This window comes from Bos taurus, chromosome 18, assembly GCF_002263795.3.
Source record: "Bos taurus isolate L1 Dominette 01449 registration number 42190680 breed Hereford chromosome 18, ARS-UCD2.0, whole genome shotgun sequence".
Classification (NCBI taxonomy): Eukaryota; Metazoa; Chordata; class Mammalia; order Artiodactyla; family Bovidae; genus Bos; species Bos taurus.
In genome coordinates this window covers 59,302,089-59,329,970 of record NC_037345.1, presented here as the reverse complement: position 1 = coordinate 59,329,970, position 27,882 = coordinate 59,302,089, and the positions used below count along the sequence as shown (strand labels likewise).

The 27,882-nt window shown below is 43.9% G+C and overlaps 1 protein-coding gene across 1 annotated transcript; it reads left to right on the top strand.

Moving 5' to 3' along the window:
• Positions 1-9,883: 9,883 nt before the first annotated feature.
• LOC100139996 (zinc finger protein 701) lies at positions 9,884-25,114 on the top strand. Its single transcript, XM_024979470.1, has 5 exons — positions 9,884-10,097; positions 13,189-13,297; positions 18,122-18,197; positions 21,749-21,875; positions 24,043-25,114. The coding sequence occupies exons 1-5, from the start codon at positions 9,884-9,886 to the stop codon at positions 24,132-24,134; spliced, it is 618 nt and encodes a 205-aa protein (XP_024835238.1). The 3' UTR covers positions 24,135-25,114.
• The last annotated feature ends 2,768 nt before the right edge of the window (positions 25,115-27,882 follow it).

Here is a 27,882-nt window from a genome sequence, read left to right as displayed (position 1 = left end):
GCTTCCGGTGGAAAGAAGCCATGGCTCTGGATGCTGCTTTTCTCTCTCTCACAGATGGGAGCTAACAGTTCCATAACCACTCATTTAAAATGTATTTTTAAAAGTGGGACAAGTTTGATCCCCAGAGTTTAAATAGACATGCCTGATCTTCTTCTGTGATACTGAATGGCCATAGTATCCTTTGGAAAACTGGGGACGCTGGCTTGTTGAAGGGTCGCTTAATTACGATACTGTTTTACTAGACCGGTTCCGTGGAAAACTAGAGAAATGGGTAGAAGTGCCATATGTGTTGCTTTATTTTTCTGCGAGACATTCCAGACTTGTGCCCTAAGGGTGCAGATTTGGGTGTAAAACCTTCAGCTCCCTCCCGTCTTCTTACTTTCCTCCTGTATCTGGGACTCCCAACTGAACAGGCTGAGAGTCAGGGCACCCTTCCAGGAGGGGTTGCCTCAGTCTCGGTAGAAATTCAAATAGTACCAATTGCAGTCGAGACTATCGAGAGGATCCAAAAAATACACATAAGACTTTAAGGGACTAACTTTACTTTATGAGCTTACTTGGAGAGATGTAATGTATGTCTTGGGACAGACGCTAACTCCTGACTCGAAAACTTGAGTTTTGGAGAAGATGCTACTTTTGGAGATGAATGGCTTGAACATAAAACAAGGGAAAGAGGGAACATGAAATAGCCCTCCTTCCTATTAGGAGCCAAGCAGTTCCTATAACAGAGCCACTTTGTCAGATGTATTCTTGAAGGACTCAAGCGAGCATGTGCTAAGACTGACATATGCTAAGTTGTTTGACATAGAACAGGGAGAGAAAGAACAGGGAGACATAGAACAGGGAGGGAGAGAAAGTCATGGTAAATTCCTAGATAGACTAACAGGAGGCTCTCCGCAAGTTTACTGATGTTGATCTCGAAATTACAGAGGGGGAAATGATCTTAAAAGATCGATTTCTCAGTCGGCTCCAGATATCTGCCATAATTTATGAAAACAGGGTATGGACCAAATCAGTCTTTAGATAATCTGTTGCAACTGGGTCAGATGGTATATTATGGTAGAGAATACAAGGAGGAAAATAGGAGAAAAAAAAAGAACCAGGCAAAAGATTGAAGCCCCAACAATGGCTGTTAGACCTGCTCTGAAATAGCCTGAGAAAAATGCCCAGAGGGACCCAGGTGAAAAGGGATGAGCTTGTTATTACTGTGGGAAGGAAGGGCATCTCAAGCAGAATTGCCCCCAGCTCCATGTCCAGTCTGCAAGGGACCAAATTGGAGAAGAGACTGCCCTTTGAGGTTTAGGTCCCAGGGGTCGGACTCTCAAGACAACCGGGACTGAAGGTGTCCAGGGGTCCCCACACAAGCTCCCAATTTTTAACTCCTGAGGAACCCCAGGTATTAATAACTGGAGGGCCAATCAGTCGATTTTCTTTTGGACACCAGGGCAACTTTCTGCTCCTTAAAGCCCCTGATCTGCTTTCCTCCTGATCTACTACAGTAATGGGGCTGTCTGGACGGGCCAAATCTATTTCAACCATGGATTTGAAGGATGCTTTCTAGAGTTAAACCTATATTAGATCATCCTCTATCTATGACTTTAAGACAATTGAGAGGATTCTTGGGCATTACAGGCTACTGCCAGATTTGGATTCCAGGTTATGGGGACTTACCCGTCCTTTACATAAACTTATAACTGGGATTCAGCAGGCCCAAACCAACAAGCTGGTTTGGTCCCTAGAGACTCAAAAGGCTTTTAAGTCTCTTTAAACTGCTCTCTTGCAGGCCCTGACTTTGAGCTTGCCCATAGGATCAAAGTTTGTTACTGAAGAAAACCAGGTTATGGCCACATTAACAGTAATTGTTACTATTGTTTTGCTAATTCATAAAGCTCAAAAGTTTACTAATGGGTGAAATTTTACTGGACTGACTTCTCATGATGTAAGTGGGATCTTAAACTCTAAAGTTCAGAGCAACAATGCTCCGTTTTTAAAGCTTCCATAACTCAAGGTTGTCAAAAATTCTAGGAATAGAATATCACTTACACAGTTCCTGAAGACCCCAATCTTCAGAAGTTGAAAAGGCTAATGGCATTATTAAGAGGCATCTGTGTAAGGTAACTCAGGAAACACATGACAGTTGGTTTAAAGTTCTACCCGTAGCTTTAATGAGGACTTGAACTGCCACTAAGAACGTATTCTGTCTATGACAGACTGTTTTTATGCACAGATCCTGAAGCTTTAAAATTAACTATGTGACTCAGCTTTTAGCTTTTCAACAGACATTACCAGGAGGTTAACTCCTGACTTAGCCTTTTAGTAAAACTAGCCACTGTTTGGGAGAATGCAATGGCAACCCACTCCAGTACTCTTGCCTGGAAAATCCCATGGACGGAGGAGCCTGGTAGGCTGCAGTCCATGGGGTCGCTAAGAGTCGGACACGGCTGAGCGACTTCACTTTCACTTTTCACTTTCATGCATTGGAGAAGGAAATGGCAACCCACTCCAGTGTTCTTACTTGGAGAATGCCAGGGGCTGGGGAGCCTGGTGGGCTGCCGTCTCTGGGGTCGCACAGAGTCGTACACAACTGAAGTGACTTAGCTGCAGCAGCAGGAGCAGCCACTGTTTGAGCCAGGAACCAAGATGGGCCTGAGAATCTAGGTGGGCTTGCTTTTGCTGACTCCAAAAATCCTGAGTCTGCCTTTGACCCTCAAGACAACGCCTTCCTGTCCTGGACTCATTCTTATGTTGCATTCCACAATCTGTCTAATTGCTGGGTCTGCAGAGCACTTCCCTCTTCATCAATTGAAGATTTCCCATGGTGCGTTTCTCTACTTTAAGGAAAGGACTTTCTTCAACTCTGCGATAACATTTAAGAAGCCTAAGATGGACTGGTATAACATACTGTATCTTAACTATGGAGATAATGTGGCTTTCAACTTTGATTATGCATTACCTTGGTTTAATGATTATTTTGCTGCACCTAAGAAAGTAAATGGCTCTAGATCTGGTGGTTTTCTACTTCGTGTTTATCAAATATGGGATGAGGTCATATGGCTAACTCCTAAAAAGGGACGCCTACTATCTAATGCTCCCATATGCAGGGAACAAATAGAACCAACCCCAGAAGTTAGCTGACAACCGATTATAATGATTAGAAACAATTGGGATTTTTTCTCAAGAAATATGCAATGTAATCATTCCTGTGTTTTCCAGTCTCAGTTCAGGCCCTCCTTTTGCCTGGCCAGGCACTGATTGGGACTGGATCCCTCAGCCATGCTGTCTTGCACCAAACAGGACCTACTGGATATGTGGCTTTTACGAATGGGCGTGGCTTCCCCCTGGCTGGATAGTTGTGGTGGTCTGGGAGTGGTTTGGAAAAGAATTTCCAGACATGAGACAGAATGAAAGAAGAATAAAGTTTATTAGAGTGGGAGACGCTGTTAGAACAGCAGGACAGCTCAAAGGAGAACCTACGTTGAATGTTGAATGGGGGTCCTTAGTCCACTTTTATACCTAGGGTACAATGAGTGGGATAGGGGTCTTGCAGGTCATTTGCTGATTGGATGAGGCACGCACGCATACTGGGTAGGGGGAAGAGTAAGGCAAAATACCTCCTCCCTATGGGGTAGGAGGGGAGACAGTTTATACTGTTCTATTAATAGTTACAGTGGAGAAGGGAAGGACGACAAGGGTCTGGTTTCTCCATTCCTGCATTCCAAGACCCTCCTTGGTTATCTGCTCTTTTGTCCTTGGGTCACCACATTCGTCCCTCTCTCTATGTTTAGGGCCAATTCTTTGGCCCCTTTTGATACCCTGCTCATCTAACTGTCTACCTATTTCCCTTCTCAAGCATTTGGGAACCCAGTCTCAGGGAAAAGGGGGCCATGACCACTCTGGCTTCTTCAGGCTGTACAGGGGTGTCATGGGGCTCTGGATTCTCATTGCCTGCTCTCTCTCAGGGTACATTTATGGAGGAAGATGAGAGTCCATGGAATGATAAGGTGGCTTGTTCCAGCACTGTCTGGGTGTTGGCCAGGGAATATTCCTGTCAAACTATCACTTGGAGATTTGCTGTATTCTAGAAGAAAGAAACTTAACAAGAAATTTAAAGGTACATGGCCCAAAGATTAATAGAAATAGAAAAGCTGCTCAGGGGCTAGTCAGGAGAATCAGGACTAGACATTGGTTTGTGATGTTAATGTTTGTCTAGGTTTGAGAAGATGCAAGAATTTGGGCTCATAAAACCTTTACTTGAAAACATCTGACTATCTGAAGGCCGGTTCTTGTGGGTTTTTCCCAGATCACAGTGCTCTGATCTCCACCCTGAACTCCTTTCAGGGGATGTTGAAGGTCAGCAGCTTGCAGTGGTCACAATGTAATTCTTGTAGAGGCAGCTGGCAAGTGCCAGCTTCCAGTCAGCAGGGTCCACATATTTGACCATGCTTTGGGGGCATTTCATGGCCATTGTGTCCCACGGTGCTGGGAAGGCTCATTCACAGGTCTAACGAAGATTCCATTGACAGGCCACTCAGTGTGCTATTATTGGACCAGGCCTTGCGAGTAGCAGAAGTCTCTGGACCATACCTGTCTTACTAGCCTCTTGGTTCAGGAAAATATTCCCTCTTGTTGCTTCTTCCCATATCTAGAGTTACTTTATTACAATCATTGATACCATATGGAACTGCATATCAACATTTTATCACAGACTCAGTCACACATTTAGTAACGTAAGAAACAATCTTCTGAAACAAGTGACATAGAAAATAATATAGCTATAGCTAGCAGTTATTAGTAAGGCCATAAGTAAGAATTATAAGTCAAGGATTTTCATTAGGTATAGCCCAGTATACTCTAGGTCATCTGACTTCATTTGTTAAATGACTATACCCTGGTGTTCAAACTGTGGTGTTGGAGAAGCCTCTTGAGAGTCCCTTGGACTGCAAGGAGATCCAACCAGTCCATTCTGAAGGAGATCAGCCCTGGGATTTCTTTGGAAGGAATGATGCTAAAGCTGAAACTCCAGTACTTTGGCCACCTCATGCAAAGAGTTGACTCATTGGAAAAGACTCTGATGCTGGGAGGGATTGGGGGCAAGAGGAGAAGGGGACGACAGAGGATGAGATGGTTGGATGGCATCACTGACTCAATGGACATGAGTTTGGGTATGCTCTGGGAGTTGGTGATGGACAGGGAGGCCTGGCGTGCTGCAATTCATGGGGTCACAAAGAGTCGGACACGACTGAGTGACTGAACTGAACTGAACTGGTGTTAATCTCCTGGTTGTACATCATGGAGCATCGGATGTTTATCCGAAGATTGCTTACTGAGATAAGCTTTAGAAACATAGAGTGTCCGTTTTAATAACTTAATTAAATCTTTTAGCAATGTAACATAACAATGAACTATCTCAGAAGTGAGTCTTAGTAAACACTAATACCTTGATTAACAAAACTAGAAACTTAGTTTAACAATTAACAAAGCTTAATATTCAGTGAAACATAATTTTTTCATTATGAGAGCATTAACCCTGTGGCCAGGGAAGGCTTTAACCCATCAAAAAAAAAAAAAATGAGGTTTGTCAGGGAACTGGGAAAATCCAAGCGGCCATCTTTGGATTTTCCATAGCCCTGACTCTTTGATTATAGCTATTGTTCACCCATTTTTAATGCCCGACCTAGGAGTAGACTGTTGCCATGTTTTAAGGACATCAGGATAGCAAAAGTCTAACCATGAGGGCTTATTTTTTGTAATTTCTAGGATATCTATGTAAGTAACATCAGCCATACAATATAACCTGAGAAGATTCATCACTCCTCCAACAATACTTCCCATGTAATTTAACATGTCAAATGAACTCAGGTAATTTAATATCTCTCTTTGGGATGTTTCAGGGGCCCTCTGAAGCATCCCAAAGTTAGCTAGAAGGAAAATGATTTAGGAAGTGTTTTCAATAAATATCAAAAGGGTTTATAACACTCAGTCAGATAGAATCATATAGATCACTGTGAAACAATATATTCACTTAGCCAAAGTAACAAAGAAGATTTCAAAAGTAAACATAGAACAGATCACTTCAGAGGTAAAGAAACTTACAATCCATTATCAAAGGCAGCTCAACATCTCAAGAAAACTTGTATTTATGCACAAAACTCTTCCCTTGGGGTACACTTTCTGTCAAACCTTCTTATCACTTTCTGTACCCATGACGTTGTTCTCCCATCTTGAAAGAGCCACCTATAAGTCAGACCTACTTCCTTTTCCCTTCATAAAATGTAATTTCATTCCTCATACCTTCTTTACTGAAAACACACATCATATTTTCCTTAAGCAACCAAGAACTGACCCTTATATTAGCATTCTATAGATTGGTGAACATAAATACCAGTGATAATTTCTAAAAAAAAAAAAAAAATTGCTTTCTTATAGAGAACATCTCAGGTTGGCATCAAACATTATTCATGAATAGTCCAAAATCTTTAGTTTCTCTGTAAGAGGAAGTTAGTGTTTAGTAATTAATGTTTCAAAACCTTATTTTAATTGAATATGATCTAGCTATTAAACTTCTAATAAACTTTGTCACTTAGTTTAGCACAACCCTAGAAATTTCAGGTTATCAAAATCTAGAGAGGCTGTTTTAGACAGACATTTCTAAAGTCTAATATTCTTAATAGAGTTTATCTAAATGCTCATGTCACGAGAGTGTGTGTTCCTCGGTTCTTTGTCTCGTCACAACAAAGATTTGGAGCAACGGACATTAAAGCCCTCAGCACGTCACAGCTCTTGGGTCTTGGACAAACCGTGCTACAGCTCTTAGGCAAATCAGTGTTACAGCTCTATTTTATTTAGAAGATAGCAAGAGAGTGAGAGAGAGAGAGAGAAAGAGAGAGAGAGAGAGCGCGCATGCATGTGGGAGAGAGAGTCCGAGAGAAAGCGCTTTGGCTCCTCCTTTTATATGTTTTTTCCTCCACCTGGGCCTGCCCTATGCCAATTGGGCTTAGCCAGGAGTGCTGTTTGTTCTGTTTGTTCTGCCTGAGGTCTTCACTCTGGTCCTCGGACCTTCCTTGTCTTTTAACCACCGCCATTTTGGACTCCTTTTCCCTATTCTACCTGCCTAACACTCATATCTCATTTACATTTTTTTTTGAAGTGTCTTCACTCGAGGTACTTTCCTTTCTGAGAAACTTGTAACACATATAACAATATAACAGTATTTAACTTATAATAAACCTAGGCACAATGAAAATATTATGCTTAATGTTAATGACTCTTAGACATGTCTATATTAGATTAGCAAACAAACATTAATACTAGATATTTAATATTGAATATTTCCCAGTTCACATGATATTCATTTAGGTTAATTTCTCTTGTATTTAGAATTGTCTGATTTGTAAGCACTTAGTTGTCTTTAGGCCAACTAAATTTGAACTCATTTAGAATTTCAGCAATAAAAAAAAAAAAAAAACAAACAAAGACACACACTGAGACATACACAAATCCAGACAGACGGACAGATCTAATAGTTTTCCGATTGAGATTTAAAATGTTTGATATGCCCGCTCACCTTCTCTTTTTTTTGGCTTAAAGTTCTAATCTGCCCTAAGCGGAGGTCTCAGGAAAAGTGGGCAATGTATTTCAAGGACATGGAAAAGGTTAACATCAAGCTTTTCCCTAGGAAGGCATTTTAACAAGCTATTTGTTTTTAATTGCATACACAAAAAGAACCGGTTTTGCAGTTTCCAAGAAAAAAAAAATTTCATTTTAACCAGTTTTCTCCGGAGTCTAAAGAATATCATTGCCATCCTGTGTCAAAGTTATCTTTCATTTCTGTAGTCATAATTTTATAGCTAAAATATAGACCAAATAGTGCTCAAATTGACTCTGATATCAGGAGCAGATCAGCTGATAAAAATCTTGAATTGTCCCTCTGGTGGGAAGTGAGGTCTTTGTCCTATCAGACGAATTTGAAGGGTTAAGGGAATTTGCAGGAGTGCTGGAATCAAGATTGCCGGGAGAAATACCAATAACCTCAGATATGCAGATGACACCACCCTTATGGCAGAAAGTGAAGAGGAACTCAAAAGCCTCTTGATGAAAGTGAAAGTGGAGAGTGAAAAAGTTGGCTTAAAGCTCAACATTCAGAAAACGAAGATCATGGCATCCGGTCCCATCACTTCATGGGAAATAGATGGGGAAACAGTGGAAACAGTGTCAGACTTTGTTTTGTTGGGCTCCAAAATCACTGCAGATGGTGACTGCAGCCATGAAATTAAAAGACGCTTACTCCTTGGAAGGAAAGTTAGGACCAACCTAGATAGCATATTCAAAAGCAGAGACATTACTCTGCCAACAAAGGACCGTCTAGTCAAGGCTATGGTTTTTCCTGTGGTCATGTATGGATGTGAGAGTTGGACTGTGAAGAAGGCTGAGCACTGAAGAATTGATGCTTTTGAACTGTGGTGTTGGAGAAGACTCTTGAGAGTCCCTTGGACTGCAAGGAGATCCAACCAGTCCATTCTGAAGGAGATCAGCCCTGGGATTTCTTTGGAGGGAATGATGCTAAAGCTGAAACTCCAGTACTTTGGCCACCTCATGCGAAGAGTTGACTCAATGGAAAAGACTCTGATGCTGGGAGGGATTGGGGGCGGGAGGAGAAGGGGATGACAGAGGATGAGATGGCTAGATGGCATCACTGACTCGATGGACGTGAGTCTGAGTGAACTCCGGGAATTGGTGATGGACAAGGAGGCCTGGCGTGCTGCGATTCATGGGGTCGCAAAGAGTCGGACACGACTGAGCGACTGAACTGAACTGAACTGATGTAAGTTAATACTGCTGCTGCTGCTGCTAAGTCGCTTCAGTCGTGTCCGACTCTGTGCAACCCCAGAGACAGCAGCCCACCAGGCTCCCCATCCCTGGGATTCTCCAGGCAAAAACACTGGAGTGGGGTGCCAAAGTTAATACATTGCCATATAAAATTTGGTGTCCTCAACCAATAACTGGGTGATCTAAAAACCAGGAGACAATTCTCTAAACTTATCTGGACCTGCTGAGGCGGAGGATGGGCCCAAGCGGCCCTTCCAGGTCTGCCAAGGCCAGAATGTCCGAAGCACAGAATGGTGCCTGCTTTTCTCAATCTTGCATTTCCGTCAGGGTGCACTGTCGCTGGGCCACTGCAGTGACTACTAAACTTGATCCTTGGATAAGTGGTATGTCAAGACATTTTTCTCCCTAGAAGTGTTAGTATGAAGCAGCCAGCCCATTTTAAGAGTTGTGTGGTTTATATTCTAGCTTGTCATTCCCACACAAATCCAGTTCTTCTTTACTTAAACTGCTTACATTAATTCTAATAGCAGGAATATTCCTGGGTCCAGCCACCACCCCACATCAACCCCCACCCCACCCCCACAACCGCCTCACATCAACCCTCACGCACCCTCAGCCGTGCGGCCACAGCAGGTTTCAGTTCCCTGACCTCTGAATCGCTTCAGCCTCATCCGCAGGAATCCTATTGTTAAGAGACAACCTTCTTCGTTTCAAACGTAATTATCCCACAGAATTTTACGCTTTTACTTTAAAACTGTTACAGTTATTTAAACTAATGAAGAATCTATGGTGCAACCCAAGACGTTTAAAATCCTCTGTGTACGTGTGAGTTCTTAGTCGCTCAGTCATGCCCGCCTCCTTGGGACGCTACGGACTCTAGCCAGCCATGCTCCTGTCTATCGGGATTCTCCAGGCAAGAACATAAGTGGATGACCACGTCCTCCTTCAGGGGATCTTCCCAACCCGGCGATGGAACCCAGGTCTCCCGCATTGCAGCCAGATTCTTTTCCAGTCTGAGCCACCAGGAAGCCCTCAGGTACTTCTCAACACTGATAAGATGCCTCGGGAACCGAATGTAGAACCGTACTGGTGTCCTCTAGGCCCCGCTCGGTCCGGCTGGTCCCCGCTCGGTTCATTTCGGGCCACTTCGGCCCCGCTCGGCTCCGCCCCTCGCAACCCCAGACGCAGGGTGGGGGTCCTATGCCCCGCCCCTCACGATCTAGACGCAAGCCTGTCCTACTTCCGTCCCTCATACGCCCAGAGGCAGGCCAGTGCCGTACGCTCCGCCCCTCGCTGAGGCTTTAGTCTTGATAACAAGGCAGGAGGAGATTTTGGCGTCTCTACACGACGCAGGGTGTAGAGTTTGCTGAGTTTACAGCAAATTCTGAAGCCAGCTATTGGTAGGTGCGGTCGCCCCAGGAATCGTGAGGTAGTTTTATGTTTTATTTTTCTTAACTTGCGCCTGCGGTATCCCCCTCTCCTCCATATCCGTGGTCTTGGGTCACCTCGGACCTCCTTGTTCCCCCACCCGTTCTATCAGAGATAAGAAATCGTTGAAAATGCTTCCAGCTAATAGAGCTTTGATGGAGTTGAGTAGGAGTGGGTTGTCTTCATTAATTAAAATTAATTGGAGAAGGGAGATTGTTCTAGAATTGGGAAGATGATAACAGGAGTGCTGTACATAGTTGTGCGGGATGTAGAGACAGGGTTATTAATAGACTCAGGTCTTGGTGTGCAACATGTTGGCGGATTGAATAAAAGATCTGTAGAGTAGAAGCCTGTTGAGGAATGGTATTCCTGTTAATGGGAGACTTCATATGAGGGCTGTTGCACGCATTGCTTCCAGCAGTTTATCTGCTCAGAGCGGAGGATACTGATTTTACTGTGGTTAGAGTGGCCAGAAGCTTTAGAATCTAAGGGGCTATGAAGGAGGCCCCCCTGTCCTTCAAGAGCTGGAGTATCTTCCATTTAGGTCTAAGTGGGGGAGGACACTGGGCAGTGACATTGGGGCCTCTCTATCTTTGTGACTTCTTCACTGAGCTCAATCCAACCAAATCTCAGGGAGCTAAACTTTGAGATATCCCCAGTTGCTGGCAGGTTTTCCCCGGAGGACCAGCTTCTTGGTCTCCATACTGAGTGCCCAGTGTCCTCGGAGTTGCAGCTTGTGTGTTTCTGTTGCAATGCCCATGCCCAGTGGTCTCTGCCGTGTAGCCCTGTTGCTCAGCTGTGCATGAAAACTGGTGAAAAATGGGAGAAAGTAGAGGGGAGTGTTGGGGTCTGCAGGAGAGCTGTGGGAAGAAGCAAGTGTGAGCCTCTGGTTGAGCCCCATGCGTGGCAGTGGGTATGTTCCAAGATTAGTGGTGTGACCAAGTTCAAGGTGACTCTGTCCCCCGTAAGACAGGCCAGTGCTTCAGAGTGATTGTCACGGTCCGTGCACAGCTTGAAAAAGGATTTCCAGACATGAGGCCGAAAGGCAGGAGAATAAAGTTTATTAGACTGGATGACAATGTTAGCACAGAAGGTCAGCTCAAGGGAGAGTGGAACACTTTCCCAGGCTTGCAGCCAAGTTTTATAGCCTAAGAGAAAATTCCTACTGGAATGGTAGCATTAGGTGATTGCTTATGATGCTGTTGTTGTTCAGTTGCTCAGTCATGGCCCACACTTTGCAACCCCATGGAGTGCAACAAGCCAGGTTTCCCTGTCCTCCACCATGACCCAGAACTTGCTCAAACTCTTGTCCATTGAGTCAGTCTTGCCATCCAACCATCTCATCCTCTGTTGTCTCCTTCTCCTCCTGCCTTCAGTCTTTCCCAGCATCAGGGTCTTTCCTAATGAGTCAGCTCTTTGCATCAAGTGGCTAAAGTATTGGAGTTTCAGCTTCAGCATCAATCCTTCCAATGAATATTCAGGACTGATTTCCTTTAGGATGGACTGGTTGGATCTTCTTGCGTCCAAGGTACTCTCCAACACACAGTTCAAAAGCATCAATTCCTTGGTGCTTATCTTTCTGTATATTTCAACTCTCACATCTACGTGTGACTACTGGAAAAACTATATCTGTGACTATACTGACCTTTGTCAGCAATATAATGACTCTGCTTTTTAATATTCTGTCTAGGTTTGTATAGCTTTTCTTCAGGTGAGCAGACGTGTTTGAATTTCATGGCTGTGGTCACCATCTACAGTGATTTTGGAGCCAAGAAAATAAAGTCTGTCACTCCACTGTTTCCCCGTTTATTTGCCATGAAGTCATGGGACCTGATGCAGCGAAATCAACAAATGTCTTAAAAAAGAACTCAGAAGTGTTTATTAGACGCTGAGTCTGTGGTTCTTTTGTTCTAACCAGTAGGTGCTTGAGCCTTTCTCTTGTGTGTCACTGGGTTCTGGGAGACTTCAGCTTTTCTGTCAACAAGAGGCAGAAGAGAAAGACATATATCACATGGTATCACTTATCTGTGGAATCTAAACAAAGGGTACAAATGAACTTCTCTACAAAACAGGAATAGACGTGCTGACATACAAAACAAGGTATGGTTATCAGGGCGTGAGAGGTGAAGGAATAAATTGGGAGATGTGGATTAACAGACCTTTCACTTCATCTCGCTACTATGCATAAAGTGAATAAGGAATGAGAACCTACTATATACCACAGGGAATTCTACTAAATACTCTGTAATGAGCTATACGGAGGAAAAAACCTTAAAAAGAATGGATATATGTATATGTGTTCTGTTGTTCCCTCGCTCAGTGGTGTCCAGAGTTTACAACCCGATGGACTGCAGCATGCCAGGCTTCCCTGTCCTTCGCTGTCTCCTGGAGTTTGCTCAAATTCATGTCCATTTTGTCAGTGATGCTGTCTAACCATCCTGTGTCACCCCCTTCACCTCTTGCCCTCAGTCTTTCCAGATCATTGTCTTTTCCAGTGAGTCCGATATTTGCATCAATTGGCCAAAGTATTGGAGCTTCAGCATCAGCATCAATCCTTCCAGTGAATATTCAGGGTTGATTTACTTTAGGACTGACTGGTTGATCCCCTTGTTGTCCAAGGGACTCTCAAGATTCTTCTCTATCACCACAATCCAAAAGCATCAATTCTTTGGTCAACTTTGTTTATGGACGGACTCTCCCATCTCTACCTGTTACTGGAAAAACAACAGCTTTGGCATTAGTAATCTTCGTTGGCAAAGTGATGCCTTTGCTTTAAAATACACTGTCTACTTTTATGATACCTTTCCTTTCAAGGAGCAGGCCGTCTTTTCATTTCCTGACTGCAGCCACCTTCAGCAGTGAGGCCCTGGCCGCCTCACCCTGCCACTGTCCCCACACAGGCCTGACTTCTCACCGGCCCCGCGCCCCTGACAGCCAGGCTCCGCTCGGCCCCGCCTCCAGGCCGCTCCGCCTTTTCACTGCGCGTGCGCACAACGTCACACACCCGGAAGCGGAGTGCAGCGAGCAGAGGTCTCAGCGCAAAGTGAGTTTCTCTTTTTCTAGTCAAGACTTCCTCTCGCAGTTGTCTTTCTTCTGTACCGTGGGTTGAGGGTCGCTGCTGCATCTAAATCTCCGCTTCCGTCCCACCACCCCCAGCAAATTCAGATTTCCCTGTGTGGCGAAGAGGCGCCTCCATTTTGCTTTAAACTCGCTCTGAAGCGGATGCCGGCGTTTGTTCCCTGAGACGTCTCATTTCGCAACTCTTTGCTGCTTAAAACTAATTTCTGATCTCAGTGACTCCTCTGCCCTTCCTGCACCGCGTGAAATTCTCTTGGGCGATGTGGGTTTATTCGCTCTGCGGTCCCCAGGCTCGCGCTGTCGCTCCCAAGAGGCCGCGCCGGCCCCTGCTCCCGGAGAGGCCCGGTTCTCTCCCAGGTCCCGGGATTCTGGAGAGCCCGCCCCGCTCCTGAAACTCCCAGCCGCTCAGCCGTCGCGTCTCATCTGGCCGGTAGTTCTGTCCCTCAGGCATTCGTTTCTTAGACCGTTTCCCCCGACCCCGTGTGGGGAGGTTCCTGGGCCAGCCACGTGACACCCATGGTTCTGTGTCCCAAATAAAACCCGCTGGAATTTGGCTCTTGCGGGAGGGGGCTTCTTATTCAGTTGCCATCCCTGCAAATAGGCCAGGGTGGGTCAGGAGAAGCAGACGGCGACCTCGAGGGAAATAGAAAATTGAAAATATCATGAGGGAAAAGCGATGGCAATGAAGAGGATTGGTGAGGGACTTGCGAAGAGATAGCACATGAAAGAGCCTTGACGGTAACGGTGGGTAAAGGAGAGAAGTTTAGATAAGAAAAGCAGCATCTCCAGAAAGTTAAAGGTGAGCAACATATGGAGATGGTGGTGTTGAGTGTGAGTCTTTGCGACCCCTGTATCTCCCAGAGTCTGCTCAAATTCATGTCCAGGGATGCTGTGTAACCTATCTGACCCTCTGCCGGCTCCTTCCATAACCTTCAAGGGAGACGGGCTGTAAATCACGTATCCTAAAGAGGGCGACAGGGGAGAGGCAGTTCACACAGAGAGCCGGAAAAGGGGATACAAGAGTTGGAACCTTGATCTACAGACAATATCATGCTGGCAGAGTACTAGTGAACAGAAACAGTGACAGACTTTATTTTCCTGGGCTCCAAAATCACTGTAGATGGTGACTGCAACTATGAAATTAAAAGATGCTTACTCCTTGATAGAAAAACTATGACCAACCTAGACAGCGTATTAAAAAGCAGAGACATTACTTTGCGGACAAAAGTCTATAGTCAAAGCTGTGGTTTTTCCAATAGTTACGTGTGGTTATGAGAGTTGGACCATAAAGAAAGCTGAGCGCCGAAGGGTTGATGGTTTTGAACTGTAGTGTTGGAGAAGACTCTAGAGAGTCCCTTAGACTGCAGGGAGACCAAACGGCTCAATCCTAATGGAAATGTGTCATGAATATTCATTGGAAGGGCTGATGCTCAAGCTGAAGGTTCAATACTTTCGGCTCCTGATGAGAAGAACTGAGTCACTGGAAAAGACTGTTGCTGGATAAGATTGAAGGTGGGAGGAGAAAGGGCCGGCATCACCGACTGGATGGACATGAGTTTGAGCAAACTCCGGGAGTTGGTGATGGACAGGGAAGCCTGGCATGCTGCAGTCCATGGGGTCCCAGAATCCGACTCGACTGAGCAACTGAACTGAGTGATTGGAGGAGCTGAGAAAGAAAGTGAGCTGAAAGGAAGCATTGCACTTGGAGGTGCCAAAGAGTTGGGAGAAGCGGAGGGCAGACGTGGAGGAAGAAAGGCAGAAATACAGGGAGATTTTGGATTATCAGGGAGGTTGGAGAGAAAGCATCTTTATGGGGAACAGATGGCAGAGAGAGGCCAGATGGGAGTCAGGGAAGAAGTAGAGAAGAGGCCAGGCACAGCAGGAGAACCGAGGAGAAGACAAAGGGAGACAGAGAAAGAAATAGGGAAACAGATAAACCAAATGAAGTGAAAATAAGTAGTGTGCAGGTGGTGGTGCAGACTAAATCCAGAAGAGTGCTGAATCAATTGAATAAAGAATTAAGTCATGATATCTTGATTTCTAGCTTTACAATCTAATAAATTTAAATCTTGCTCCTTTGAATTATACAGAGGAGGATGGGAATTGCAATACTTCTGTCTGTAAGGCTTGTGGTTGTTGTAATTATTTGTATTGAAAGATAATATCCATGTGCAGAGTCGGTTGAATTGGGGAGTAAGGCAGTGACTTGACTCACAGAGGTGGGTCACTCACTTCCCTTTTCCTGGTGTGGAGTAGAGGTTGTGGGAGAGGAGAAGTGGTTAAAGAATTGACAGACTGTTACGGCATGGTACCTTTTCAAGGAACTTTAAACATGTTCTTAGTAATGGCTCTCCTTTTTGCTTTCTCCTTTGTTTACATTTAATTCTTTTTTAGCTTGGGTTAAAGATTAGTTCATTTCAATATCTACTTTGTTGTAAACAAGTATTCACATCTGAAAAGATTTCGTGGTCTCCTGAAATTAGTTCATGTTATTCTTTTGTAAATATGCTGTCTTATCAATTGGTTTTTATTTTTCTCCACTTTGCACCAGAGTTTTTCAATGAAAAAATTTTTAATAAGCCGATTAACTTAGGTTTGCTTCACATTTATTTGAAGCCCATTTCCTGTCTTCTCTTTACATTCTATCTTGGAAACATTTTTTTGGTAACTAGTAAATAATTGTAAACTATTTTGATGAGTACTTAATAAGGATGTCAGTGATCTTTTTCCTTGAATCAGGACCAAATTTAACCAGTTAGTATGATGGTCTGTTTTCCTCTCTTTCATGTGGTCTGGTGACTAGTGAGCTATGAGTTCATCTGATATTTACTCAGGCCCAGAAGCTGAGCAAAAGTGACTCCTGAAATGATTGGCCAAATTGGGTGTGTGACTGTGTGTGGCAGTTTTTCTTGGAGGGAGTTCCCACTTGTTATTAGAATTTGAAATGAATCCCAGTTTTCCACAATGCAAAGGACAACTGTAGGATGGAGATGGGAGCATAGGCTCAGAGTCAGAGAGAATCATGAGCTGTCTTCTGTGAATAAAGGTCGATGTGAAGGGAGGCCTCCCACCTCCACTGGCTTCCCGGTGTCCTCAGAGCAGCATCTTGACTCCTCAGGTGGCTCCACAGCCCTTTGTCATCCTCAGGTCGCTGCCAGGGTCTCCAGCCTCATCCTGGGAGCTGACCCTGTTCTCATGGTCAGTCTGTCCTGGTCACATTTATGTAGTCCTTGTTCATAGACACCAAAACCTTCTCTGTCTCGGATCTTAGGTTTTTCTCCTACCTTTGGTCATTAAATTGTGACCGTGGCTCTTTCTCTTTCTGTTCCTTCAGCTCTAGGCTAGCGAGGTCTCCGCATCTCCTTCTGATATTCACTGTCAAGTTAGCCATGTTTACTGCCTCTGTATCACCTTCATCAAGCATGCCCTTCTCCTTTAATTATTTGGAGTGGTTCCTGTTTTCCCTTCATGGAGGGTGCACCGTGTTTCTGTTCCTCCCAGGATGCTTTCAGCATTTCACTCTCGGGGTGAGGACTAGGACTGTGCAATGGGCACTAGGACTGTGGGCTGGGCACGCACTTCTTATTCTAGCTCCACCTTACTGTAGCAGGAGTCAAAATAAAGTCAAAATAAAGAAATTCCCTGAATTTCTCCTTTGGTCTCTTAATTAATGCAGTTGATTAAAGAGTCCAGGTTCCAGGTCAGTAACATACACACAAGCGAACACACACGTATATAATGACATATTGTGCACCCATAAAAATTACGATTTTTGTCACTTGGGACAATTGGATGAATGTAGAAAACATTGTGCTAAGTGAATTAAGACAGACAGGAAAAGCCTGATTCAATATGTGCTTCCATTATGTGGAATGTGAAAAAGTGAAAATCACTAGTAGCAGAGTGATTTTCTAGTTGGATGGTGGTTATCTGGGGCTGGGAGGTTGGCAAGATGGGGAGATGTTGGTCAAAAGGTACAGATTTGAGTTGTAAAATGAGTGTGTCCTGGGGAGGTATGTGCAGCATGCTGACCGTAGTTAATCCTGTGTTACTGGAAATTTGACAGGAGAATAAATCGTCGGTGTTGTCACCACACACAAACCATGGGAATTTGGAGGTGATGGATGTGCTGGTTAGTGGTCTGTGATAAATATTTCAAAGTGTATACATGTGTCACATGGTCACAACGTGCATGGAATGTATACACAACACCTTCTTGATAGGCCGTTCTATGTCAGTAAAGCTGGTAAAGAAGAAAGTGGCATGTAGGCTGGACTTGAATCCTTGAGTGGCGTTCAACCCAGGCTTCACATGAGATCATGAGGCATTTTGCCTGGGCATGTTTTGTCCCCTCTCCCCATCAGATACGCTCCTCAGGTTCTCCGCGGATGTTTCCAATCTACATTGAGCCCAGGGCTCTTAGCCTCCACTTCTGAGACTGAGATCAGGCCCTGGGGGAGGGGAGGGCGCTCTGCTCTGAGTGGGGCTGGACCAGGGCCTGCTGTGTGACCTGAGGGGATTGTGGGGTCAGCGGAGGTACCCCCTGCTGCTGTGTACTTGAGGCCTCACCAGGAGGGGAGTGTGATCCGAGGGAAAGTGTGGGAAAGTCCTGTGTTGGACTCTGTGCGGGAGTTGACGGTCCTGAGTCCTCCTGAGACAATGGGCACAGAGGACTGTCTGTTCCTCATGGAGAGGGCTTCCCTGTGTGTGGGGTTGGGGCTCAGGAAGGGAGTGTGTTGACTCTAAACATTAAACACCATGTTTTCCACCTTTTTGATACGCCTTGAAGATTCGTGTTACCTGAGGGTGAAGCCCAGAAGAGGAGGAAGATGAAAGAAAACAAGTCAGGCATGACTCTTTCTCAGGTAAGGTCATATTCTCAGTTGATTCTCAATCTGTCCCTCCTGAAATACCTGTCTTTGGACTGGCTAATCTTCTCTGACTCTGAAGTGTCCTGTCTGACTCCTGTACGTGCACACTCACCCGGGCCTTCTCTCAGGGCCAGTTGTCTCCACTTAGATCCCATCTCCCCATGACCCGGTGACCTGGCCCTTGTGAGGAGGCTCCCTTGGCCACTGTTCTGGGAAGGACTTCTCACCCACCGATTGGAGAGAGGGTCTCAGTGCTGTTGGGCAGCAGGGATTGCTTAGGGCCCATCCGGATGCCCTGTCTGCTCTCTGTCAACCAGGGTAAAGAAGCTGTACATAGATGTGAGGTACTAACATCCACAGTACATGCTGAAATCTGGAAAAGAGGCCAAGGAGGGGGAATCAGTCCTGACTTTTTATAGTACATTTAAAACTAAATTAGGACCTCCTTGAAAATTTTAAGTGTTTGGGAGTGAAATGGAAAGTTCAGAAACAGACCTAAGTGCTAGAGAGTGTTTTTAAACTATGAAATGTAGTTTGCTGATTATTTATTCTTCCTTTTTGGCTGCATGATGCAGCTTGCAGGGTCTTAGTTCCTTGAAGAGGCATTGAACCTGAAACCCTGTGGTGGAAGTGCGAGCTCTTAAACCCTGGACTGATAGGGAATTCCTCCAACTTTCCTAATCTTGATGGCATGCTCATGGAATAAAAAGATAAACTTTGGATTTTGTTAGTAACTACATACATATCACTAACAATAATATCATATTATTATATTTAAATGCACTTTTCTGCTATACTGGCTTTTCATTGCTTCAGTGGCTTTTATCTAGTTCTGGTGTGTGGTGGCCACTCTCTAGTTGTGGTGTGTGGGCCCCTCATTATGGTGGCTTCTCTCATCTTGCAGCACATGCTCTAGAGCGCACTGGCTTCAGTAGTTTCACCTACTGGACCCTAGAGCTCTGGCTCAGAAATTGAGGCTCACAGGATTATTTGCCCCTTGGCATGTGGGATGTTACTGGTCCAGATATCAAACCCGGGTCTCTTGCACTGGCCAGTGGATTCTTTACCACAGAGCCACCATGGAAGCCCTCATGTTATTTGTAAATACAGGTATTTTTATTCTGATTAGAATAAATCTTCTGTATATTATTTCCTCCTTGTTTTTCATTTTTTTGAAGTAGTATAAGATAATGTTGAGGATTTCCCTGGTGGTACAGTGGATAACAATGTGCCTGCCAATGTACGGTGCACGGGTCCCATCCCGTGTCCAGGAAGATGCCTTAGAGCAACTATGGTCATGTGCCACAACTACTGAGCGTGAGCTCTGGAGCCCGGGAACCTTAACTACTGAAACCCACACACTTTAGACCCTGTGCTCCAAAACATGAGACGCCCATGCACTGCAGCTGCAAGTACAGAAAGCCTCCTCACAGCAACAAAGGCCCAGCAAAACCAAAATAATTAACTTTTAAAAAAGACATAGAATGTGGACAAATTACAGAAGTACAATTGATTCATTTTTAATGTCCCAAAGATGCTGAAATACACATGAATAAAAGAAAATGAGAGTGTCATCCCAGAATGTGTCAAAAGGCATCACCTTGGAGTAGGAAATGGCCACTCAGTCCAGTATTCTTGCCTGAAAATCCCATGAACAGAGGAGCATGGTGGGCTACCATGAGGTCGCAAAGATCTGACCTGACTGAGCAACTAAGCAACAACAACCTCCACACACAGCAGAGTGAGCTCTGAAAAACAAATCTAAACCTCTGATTTACCTCCTGCAGATTCTTTGGTGACTTCTAGTTACTTTTGGAATAAAGTCCTAAATCCAAAGACCTTGTAGAAAGCAGCCTCTACCTGGCATCACCCCTTTTTGTTCCCTGTGTCCCAGATAGACTGGCTGACTTTCTGTTCACTAAATACCTTCCTGCCTCAGAGCTAGTACTCAGGCTGTTCTCTCTGCTTGCAACACTCTTTCCCACCTTGCCAATCCTAACTGTTTCCTCCTCATGGAGACCTTGTGTGATTTCTTGATGTATGTCAAGACTTTCCAATAAATCTGTTAGCACCAGGCCTGTTTCAGAGCACATGTTGCAATAGTAACTTTAAAATTATGGATGTAATTGGGTGGCTGGCTGCTAGACTGTAAGCTCCATTATGTTCACTGCTGTACTCCCAGTTTGGGGCCCATGTTGACATTCAGTAAATTTGGATTGAAAGAAAAAATAGACAGGTCTTCCTTGTTTCAACCAGTTGTGTGTTTACATTTGCATATGTGAGTGCATGGATCTGTAATTCCATGGTTTTATTACAGAACATCATCTCATAAACATGTTTTATGCTTTGTAGCAGTTGAAATTGTATCTTAAGTGTTTTCCATTCTCTTAAGTTTTTTTACCTCATTACGTGAATGATGGAAACAGTAGTAAGAATATTGACATCGTATGGTTGGTGGGAAGAGCGGGTGACCCTGTACAGTGACCATTTATCCTATAGTCGTGTCCGACTCTTTGTGACCCAATGGGCCATACATAACCCTTCAGGCTTCTCTATCCCTGGAATTCTCCAGGCAAGAATACGGGAGTGGGTTGCCATGCCCTCCTTCAGGGGGATCTTCCCCCCGGAGATATCAATACCATGTACCCTGCATTGCAGGCGGATTCTTTACCGCTGAGCCTTAGGGCAACCCAGATACCTACATGTGATACTGCATATTATAGTGTTCCCTGTGCATTCAGAAGGAAGTAGATAGTAAATTAATTTGTGAATATTTTTCTGTCCATCTATCATGTCTGTCTTTCCGTGGCTGACAAAAGATCTGGGATTCTACACCTCCATTGCACTTCGGCTTTCTTGAACTTGTTTCAGGTATTCTCAGGGAACTCTCTCTGGATGCAGTTTGCTGCTCTGGTACTTAACTCACTGATTCCTTAGATTCAGTTGTCCACCTGACCTCAGGTGCTGTTGCCTCATTTCTTAACTGTTTGATCTGAGCGAATTCTTAGAATGACAGAATTTTCGCTCCAGTAAGATGGACACAGATCTTTCTCTAACGTACTGTCATGTTGATGATAAGTTCATCTGTGTAAAATCTTTAGAGTAATGCTTAGTGTGTAGGAAGTGCTGAAACACTGTCATCAGTGTGATGACATCATAATCATCGCAATGTGTGTTCTTTGAAAGCCACTGTGGACTTTGTTGTCTCTGAAGACACCGGTCTTGCTGTAACTCATCTAGATAGTGAATGTCACTTAGTTTGTAGAGTGTAACACTTCTGCATAGACAACTCACGGATTGAATTTTATCTGTATATTCTTCATGTATTGTCCACACAAGTGACAAATTCATATTGATTGGAAGATGTCATAGTCTTATGAATCAACAGGAAATTAGAGAGCCACAGTTTGTCCAAATAGCTTTTAATGGATCTATCAGAATGTTACATTACCTGAATTGATCCTTACCCCTCTCACCTTTTCTCATTTTGTGTGAAAATAAGAATCCTCCTGAGTGCCTGTTAGTGAAATGTGCTTTCATTTCAGACACAGTTGACCGTTGAGGATGTGGACATCAAGTTCACTCCAGAGGAGTGGGAATGCCTGGACCCTGCTCAGAGGGCCTTGTACTGGGATGTGATGGAGGAGACCTACAGGAACCTGCTGTCTGTGGGTGAGGATTGCTTCCCTGTGAAGTTGGAATTTGGTTTGGGGGTATCTCTGTGTTTTCCCTCTGTGTCTCTTGGCAGCCCATGTTTTGCTTGACTGAGTTCATAGCCTTGTTGATTCAGACTTGAAAAAACTTTGTGACTGGCATGAGGTGTTTAAGCTCGTCCTTTCTTCAGGTGATCTGCGCACTGTGTGATACACAAGTTTCTCCACAGCTTGAGTATTTATAAAGCTGATTTCCAACTTTGAAATATCGAATTCCCTGTTTTCTACCCCTGTGTTCTTAGTTCAGTAGTTCTTGGAAAGGAACTAGATACATGGATGCCTGTGTGCTCAGTTGGTACAGTCGTGCCTGACTCTTTGCGACCCAGTGGACCGTAGCCCTCCAGGCTCCTCTGTCCATGGTATTCTCCTGGCAAGAATACTGGAGTAGGTTCCCATGCCTTAATCCAGGGGGATCTTCACTCTCAGGGGTCTAACCCACGTCTCCTGCGTGGCAGGTGGATACTTTACCTTTGAGCCCTGTGGAAGCCCAGTTATCTGTATTATACTGTATATTATACTGTTTCCTGTGCATTCAGAAGGACGCTGATAGTAAGTTAATTTGTGAATATTTTTCTGTCCGTCTATAATGTCCATCACTTCTTGGCTGACAAAAGAGGTGGGATTCTACACCTGGCAATGCAGGAGGCACAGGGTCTAGGTCCTCTCTAAAGCAGACCTCTGAGCTTGCTTCTAACCTGGCTGGACACTGCCCTGACTGTGAGTGCCCTGACTGCCTGCTGTGAGTGCAAGGATTGCAGCACCAGAGATAAGACAGGGGACAAATCTTGAGATTGTCGAGGCCTTGGAGGGGCCCTGGCCTACTCATCCCCAGGTTTAGCAACATTATAGGTTTTGTAAGACAAACAAATAGCATTAACAGAAAAACAGAGGTGCTGTTTGCTCACAGATTGCTGATGATAACAGATAGCATCCTGGGATTATAAGGGGGAACCCCAAACTGCAATCTTTGAAGTCTCACCCATGACTGTAACATGCTGCCTGGGACCTTTTCCCCACTGGGTCTCCAGATGGGCTGTGTCCCAGGACTTCCCAGTGCTGTTTGAGTCTGGATGTTGGTCAGAACCCAATTTGGTGATGTATCTTCTGCTCTTTCTACTTCTCTTTGCTTTTATTGTTAGCATATTGAAAGTCAGCTTTATAATTCTATAAGTATGTGTATTATTTATTTGTACAGAACAAGTCACTAATTTTGTTAACAAATCTTTGAACCTGAGACAAAAGTGACAACTTTTGGCAAAACTTTTAATTGGCCCTGTGAGCAGTATTTGTGAGACAGAATGCCACTTTGTAGGAAAAAGGAGATTAAGGTTGATGAAGTTTTTATTCCCTAATGTGAAAGTTCGCCTTACTACTAGTTAGCTCATACATGGGAGGGACGTCTACACTGGATGGTGTGAGAATTGGAACCTTAAATAAAGAGGGCTGTACCCTTAGAAGTTACTAAATGTTTGTGACTCTTGCCCATTGAGAAAGGATAAGAATCTGCCCTACTGGATGAATCCTCCTCTCCTATCATAAGGTACATAAAATGAAAGTGACAGTCGCTCAGTCCTGTTGGACTCTTTGCAACCCCATGGAATATAGAGTCCATGGAATTCTGCAGGCCAGAATATTGGAGTGGGTAACCTTTCCCTTCTTCAGGGGATCTTCCTGGGTTGGGAAGGGGAGACCCAGGTCTCCCCTTCATTGCAGGAGGATTCTTTACCAGCTGAGCCACCAGTGAAGTAATGTGAGGTACATAAAGGTAAATTAAAATTGTTGAAAAGAAGTTACACCTGGAAACAGAATTGTGCAGTTGGTGAGGATGATTGTCCATGTTACAATTTCAAATTATATTTCAGTTGATCAGCTCCTCAATTTTTAAGTGGGTTCTCTCTTGAGCTGACCCACAGCTTTAACAGTGTCCACCAGTGCCCTTTCTGTCTCTGTTAACAATCTTTGTCCTGTTGTGGCCTTTCACCCCTCTCAATCCCTCTGTCTCCCTCTCCATCAGCTAGTCCCCTGATGAAGCTAACTTCCCCTGTCTCTCAGTGGGGGCGGGGGGGTGGGGTGGGCAGCTTCCCCCACTGCTGTCCCCACTCTGGCAAATTTTTTTACCCCTTCAGATTGTTCTGATCAAGTGAAGACCCACATCTACCCAGAGGGACAATCCAGGATTTTCATCATCCATGTGTCCCTGTTACCACAGTCAATTTGAGAACTATTTGATCTGTATTTTAGATATAAAACTGTGACTATAGAAAGGGATGATAACGTTTTTGACACAGGGATTGCTGTGATATTCTTTAGAGTCTGGAGAATACTGGTTAAAATGATTTTTCTTTTTTCTTTGAGAGTACAAAACAATTTCTTTTTGCATATGGAATAAAAACAGCTAGCTTCTTAAAAAGCCCTGCCTACAGAAAAGCTTGAAGTTAACCTTTACCAGGGATCCGAGATGACTCTAGTGGTAAAGAAGCTGCCTGCCAGTGTGCGAGACACAGGAGATGTGGGTTCAGTCCCTGGCTACGGAAGATCCCCTGGAGGAGGCAATTGCAATCAACTCCAGTAGCGTCAGAGAGACGTTTTAAATCTGTCTGGATTTATGTGTCTCAGTGTGTGTCTTTGATTTTGGATAATATTGCTGAGGTTTATTTGTAAATGAGATCTTACTCAATTGGCTTTAAAAGAAAGTCAGCACTTGGCTTACCGTTGTTGGCTCAATGGTAAAGCATCCACCTACCAGTGCAGAAGATGGATTCGATCCCTGGTCTGGGAAGATTGCACATGCTACAGAGCAACTAAGCCTGTGCAGCGCTACTACTGAACCCCTGGTGCTCCAGTGCTTGTGGTCCACAAGAGAAGTAACTACAATGAGAAGCTTATGCACCACAACTAGAGAGACTAGTCCCCGCTCGACACAAGGAGAGAAAGATGGAGCAGCAACAATGATCCATTGAAGCCAAAAATAATAAATAAATTAAAAAAAAAAACAGTAAGTGCGTACAAATCAGGTTCATGTGAACTGAGAAATATTCGATATTAAATATGTAGTATTAATGTTTGCTCATCTAATAAAGACATATCTTGAGTCATCCACATTTGTAGTACTTCTATTGTATTACACTGAGAGATTTTGGACTATTGATGACTATTCTGAGATGCTGTCTATAATAAAGCAAATGTTTTTAGAAGCTATCACTGGTATTTTTGTTCACTAATCTAGAAAATGCTAATAGAAAGCACAGTTCATAGTTGCTTAAGGAAAGTAAGATGGGTGTTTTCAGTAAAAAAGGTATGAGAAATGAAATTGAGTTTGGATGCTCATAGCAGTGAGCGGAAGCTGGAAGCAATGTCTTTGTTTCTCACACCGAGAGTCCTGATCATTGAACCACAGCAGCCAACAGTTAGGGCTAAGATCCCTAGTCTTGCCTGCCTGGTCAAGAAAGAATTCAGATGAAGAGGCACAAGGTAAAGAGTAAAGGAAAAAGTTTATTGAAAGGAAAAGTACATGCAGAAAGACACATGGGCTAGCTCAGAGAGAGAGCCCCACCTTTGGGAAGTGTCAATTCTTTAGAAAGGTACAGTTTTCCAGGTCTTCGTGTCCCCTCAGGCCAGTCACCTTCCTTTGTCCCCTCTGGTTAATTTGTCTCAGCACTCTCCCCCGGGGTGCAGACGCATACCCTAGCCAAGATGAATCTCAAAGTGAAGGCTTCTGGGAGGACCAAGACTCATTATGGCCTGGAATTATCCTCTGACTTGACCTCAACGAACTTTTGTCACATGTGTAGTGTCTCCCTTAATAGAAAGGGTTTTTTCCTTTCTTTGTCCTTGCCATGATTATTCCCTTGAGGTAAGAGACAAAGACTGGCCATTTACCCTGTTTTTGTTATAGTTTTCTATAGATTCCTCAACTGGAGGCCAGCTATGTCTTATCTCAGCAAGTGCAGAGATGAAGAGACTAATTGTAGATATTCAACCTGTAGCCCATCTGTCTCCTATGTGAAAATTATATTTTATTAGGGAAAAACAAATTAAGTCTGATTTACAAGTGGCTCTTTATAAATGAAAAAAGTCATTTAAGGAAAAAAAGAGTGAGAGGTTTATGGAAATTGGATTCCAAAGACAGAAGTCCTTGATGATCTTTATATGATCTTTACAGTGTGTCATTTGACTCCTGTTAATGTTGTTGCTTCACTTTGGGGAGCATGTAATGAAGTGTTTCAAAGGGGTCTGTTTCCTCTTTGTCCGCCTTCTGTGCTGGATTCCATGGGATGTCCACTTTTGGTCCATGTAGAGCAACGATAACACCTCCAGAGCCATAATCCTTGGAGCCAGCCTGGTTCTCTTCCTATTTGCTGCACTTGGGAGACCTCATTGGAAGAAGGGGAAAGACTGGCAGCTCTTCAATTGCATTTGGTGTCTCAGATCCTACACAGAGCTGCCTTCAACCTGTCTTCCTGTTCGAAGCCCTCAGCTAGTCCTGTTACTGCATTTACTAAAACCTTCAGGGGTGTAAGTAACAGGAATGTGGTTTGGATCTTCTGTGATTGTAACTCAGGAAACCTGTAAGGACAGTGGACATTGAGGTCTTGTCTTGGATCCCCAGTGATGCATATATGAATCAGGCTGCATGTTCCCTCCTTGCTCATACTGTACAAAATGACCCGTGCTCATCCACTGAACCACATTTTCAGGACACGACCTGAATTGAAATGTTGGGGGTGGTACCTCGGAAACCATTTCTAGGTGAGATGGCTGAGTAAGGCTGTTAGTTACACAGATCAGTTCTTGTGTCTCACTTGACCTTATCTTTTTAAACTCCTGGAGTTTGTTGTAACCTTTTGTAATCTGCTTTGCCCAAGTGGGCCCTGGTGGTTAAGAACATGTATAAATCTGTAGGTCTGGGTTTCAGTCTTGCTTTGCTCATTCCTTTCATGTACCATGGGTTGTGTACATGAACCCTGTGTATCCACTATCTTTATTTGAAAAATTGAGTTAATTCATGCTCTTAGTTATTATAGAATTTTGACTGTTTTACTGAAAAGGTCAGAAGTTACTTTTTTTTCCTGAACCATGTGGCAGATGTGATCATAGTTCTCCATTCAGGGATGGAATCTGTAACCCTACAGTGTAATCATGTAATGCTATCCACTGGACCATCAGGAAATTTGCCTCAAAGGTTACTTTTACATAAAATGTCTATTTACTTCGTGTCATGGTTATTGTAGCATGTCTCTTTGTCTGCATTACATACTACATATTGTTAGTTTATATTTCCTTTCCAAGAGTTTGCCTCTGACTCTAGTTAATAAGTTTTCAAATAATATTCCTTTTTTTTATAGCAGGTTCTTTACCTCTGAGCCATAAGGAAGTCCCCAAAGCTTGTTCTTTTACATGTATCTTGGAGCTCATGAACCGAGTAAGTTAAGGATTCTGTATAGATAGGCAATTGCTGTATTGAATGGCTGTTATTTAAGTAAAGAATGTTTCATTTTTTTAATTCTTTGTCATTAGAAGATGATGGTCTTTATGTTTTACACAGTATAACTGACATGAACCCCTTCTTGTTATAAAATGTCTATATGTCTGTTTGCTTATAGATTTATAGGAGGTATTTAGAAAAGTGTTCTTTCTTTTGTTTTTAAAATTATTTTAGGGAATTCCCTGACAGTCCAGTGGACAGGATTCAGCATTTTCACTGCAGAGATCCTGGGTTTAATCCATGGTCAGGGAAGTAAGATGTCATGAGCCTTGTGATGGGGAGTGGGAGGCGGGGGGTGGAGCTGTTTTAACAGATTCTTTATTTTCACTATGCAGTGCTTGTTGAACAGTTGTCAACTGCCATTTATGTTTTACAATATTCATTAGAATGCTTCCTTTGGATTATTTACCATTACAGGGTACTGCCTTTTTGATCCTTGCTTGGTCAGTCCCTCAGTCCTGTCTGACTCCTTGTGATATGG

Excerpts from the sequence above, each read along its gene's own strand:
- LOC100139996 (XM_024979470.1), top strand. The coding sequence starts at position 9,884 with ATGCCTCGGGAACCGAATGTAGAACCGTACTGGTGTCCTCTAGGCCCC. Across the intron at positions 13,298-18,121 it reads AGCAGAGGTCTCAGCGCAAA|ATTCGTGTTACCTGAGGGTG; the intron begins GTGAGTTTCTCT and ends TACGCCTTGAAG. Across the intron at positions 18,198-21,748 it reads CAGGCATGACTCTTTCTCAG|ACACAGTTGACCGTTGAGGA; the intron begins GTAAGGTCATAT and ends CTTTCATTTCAG.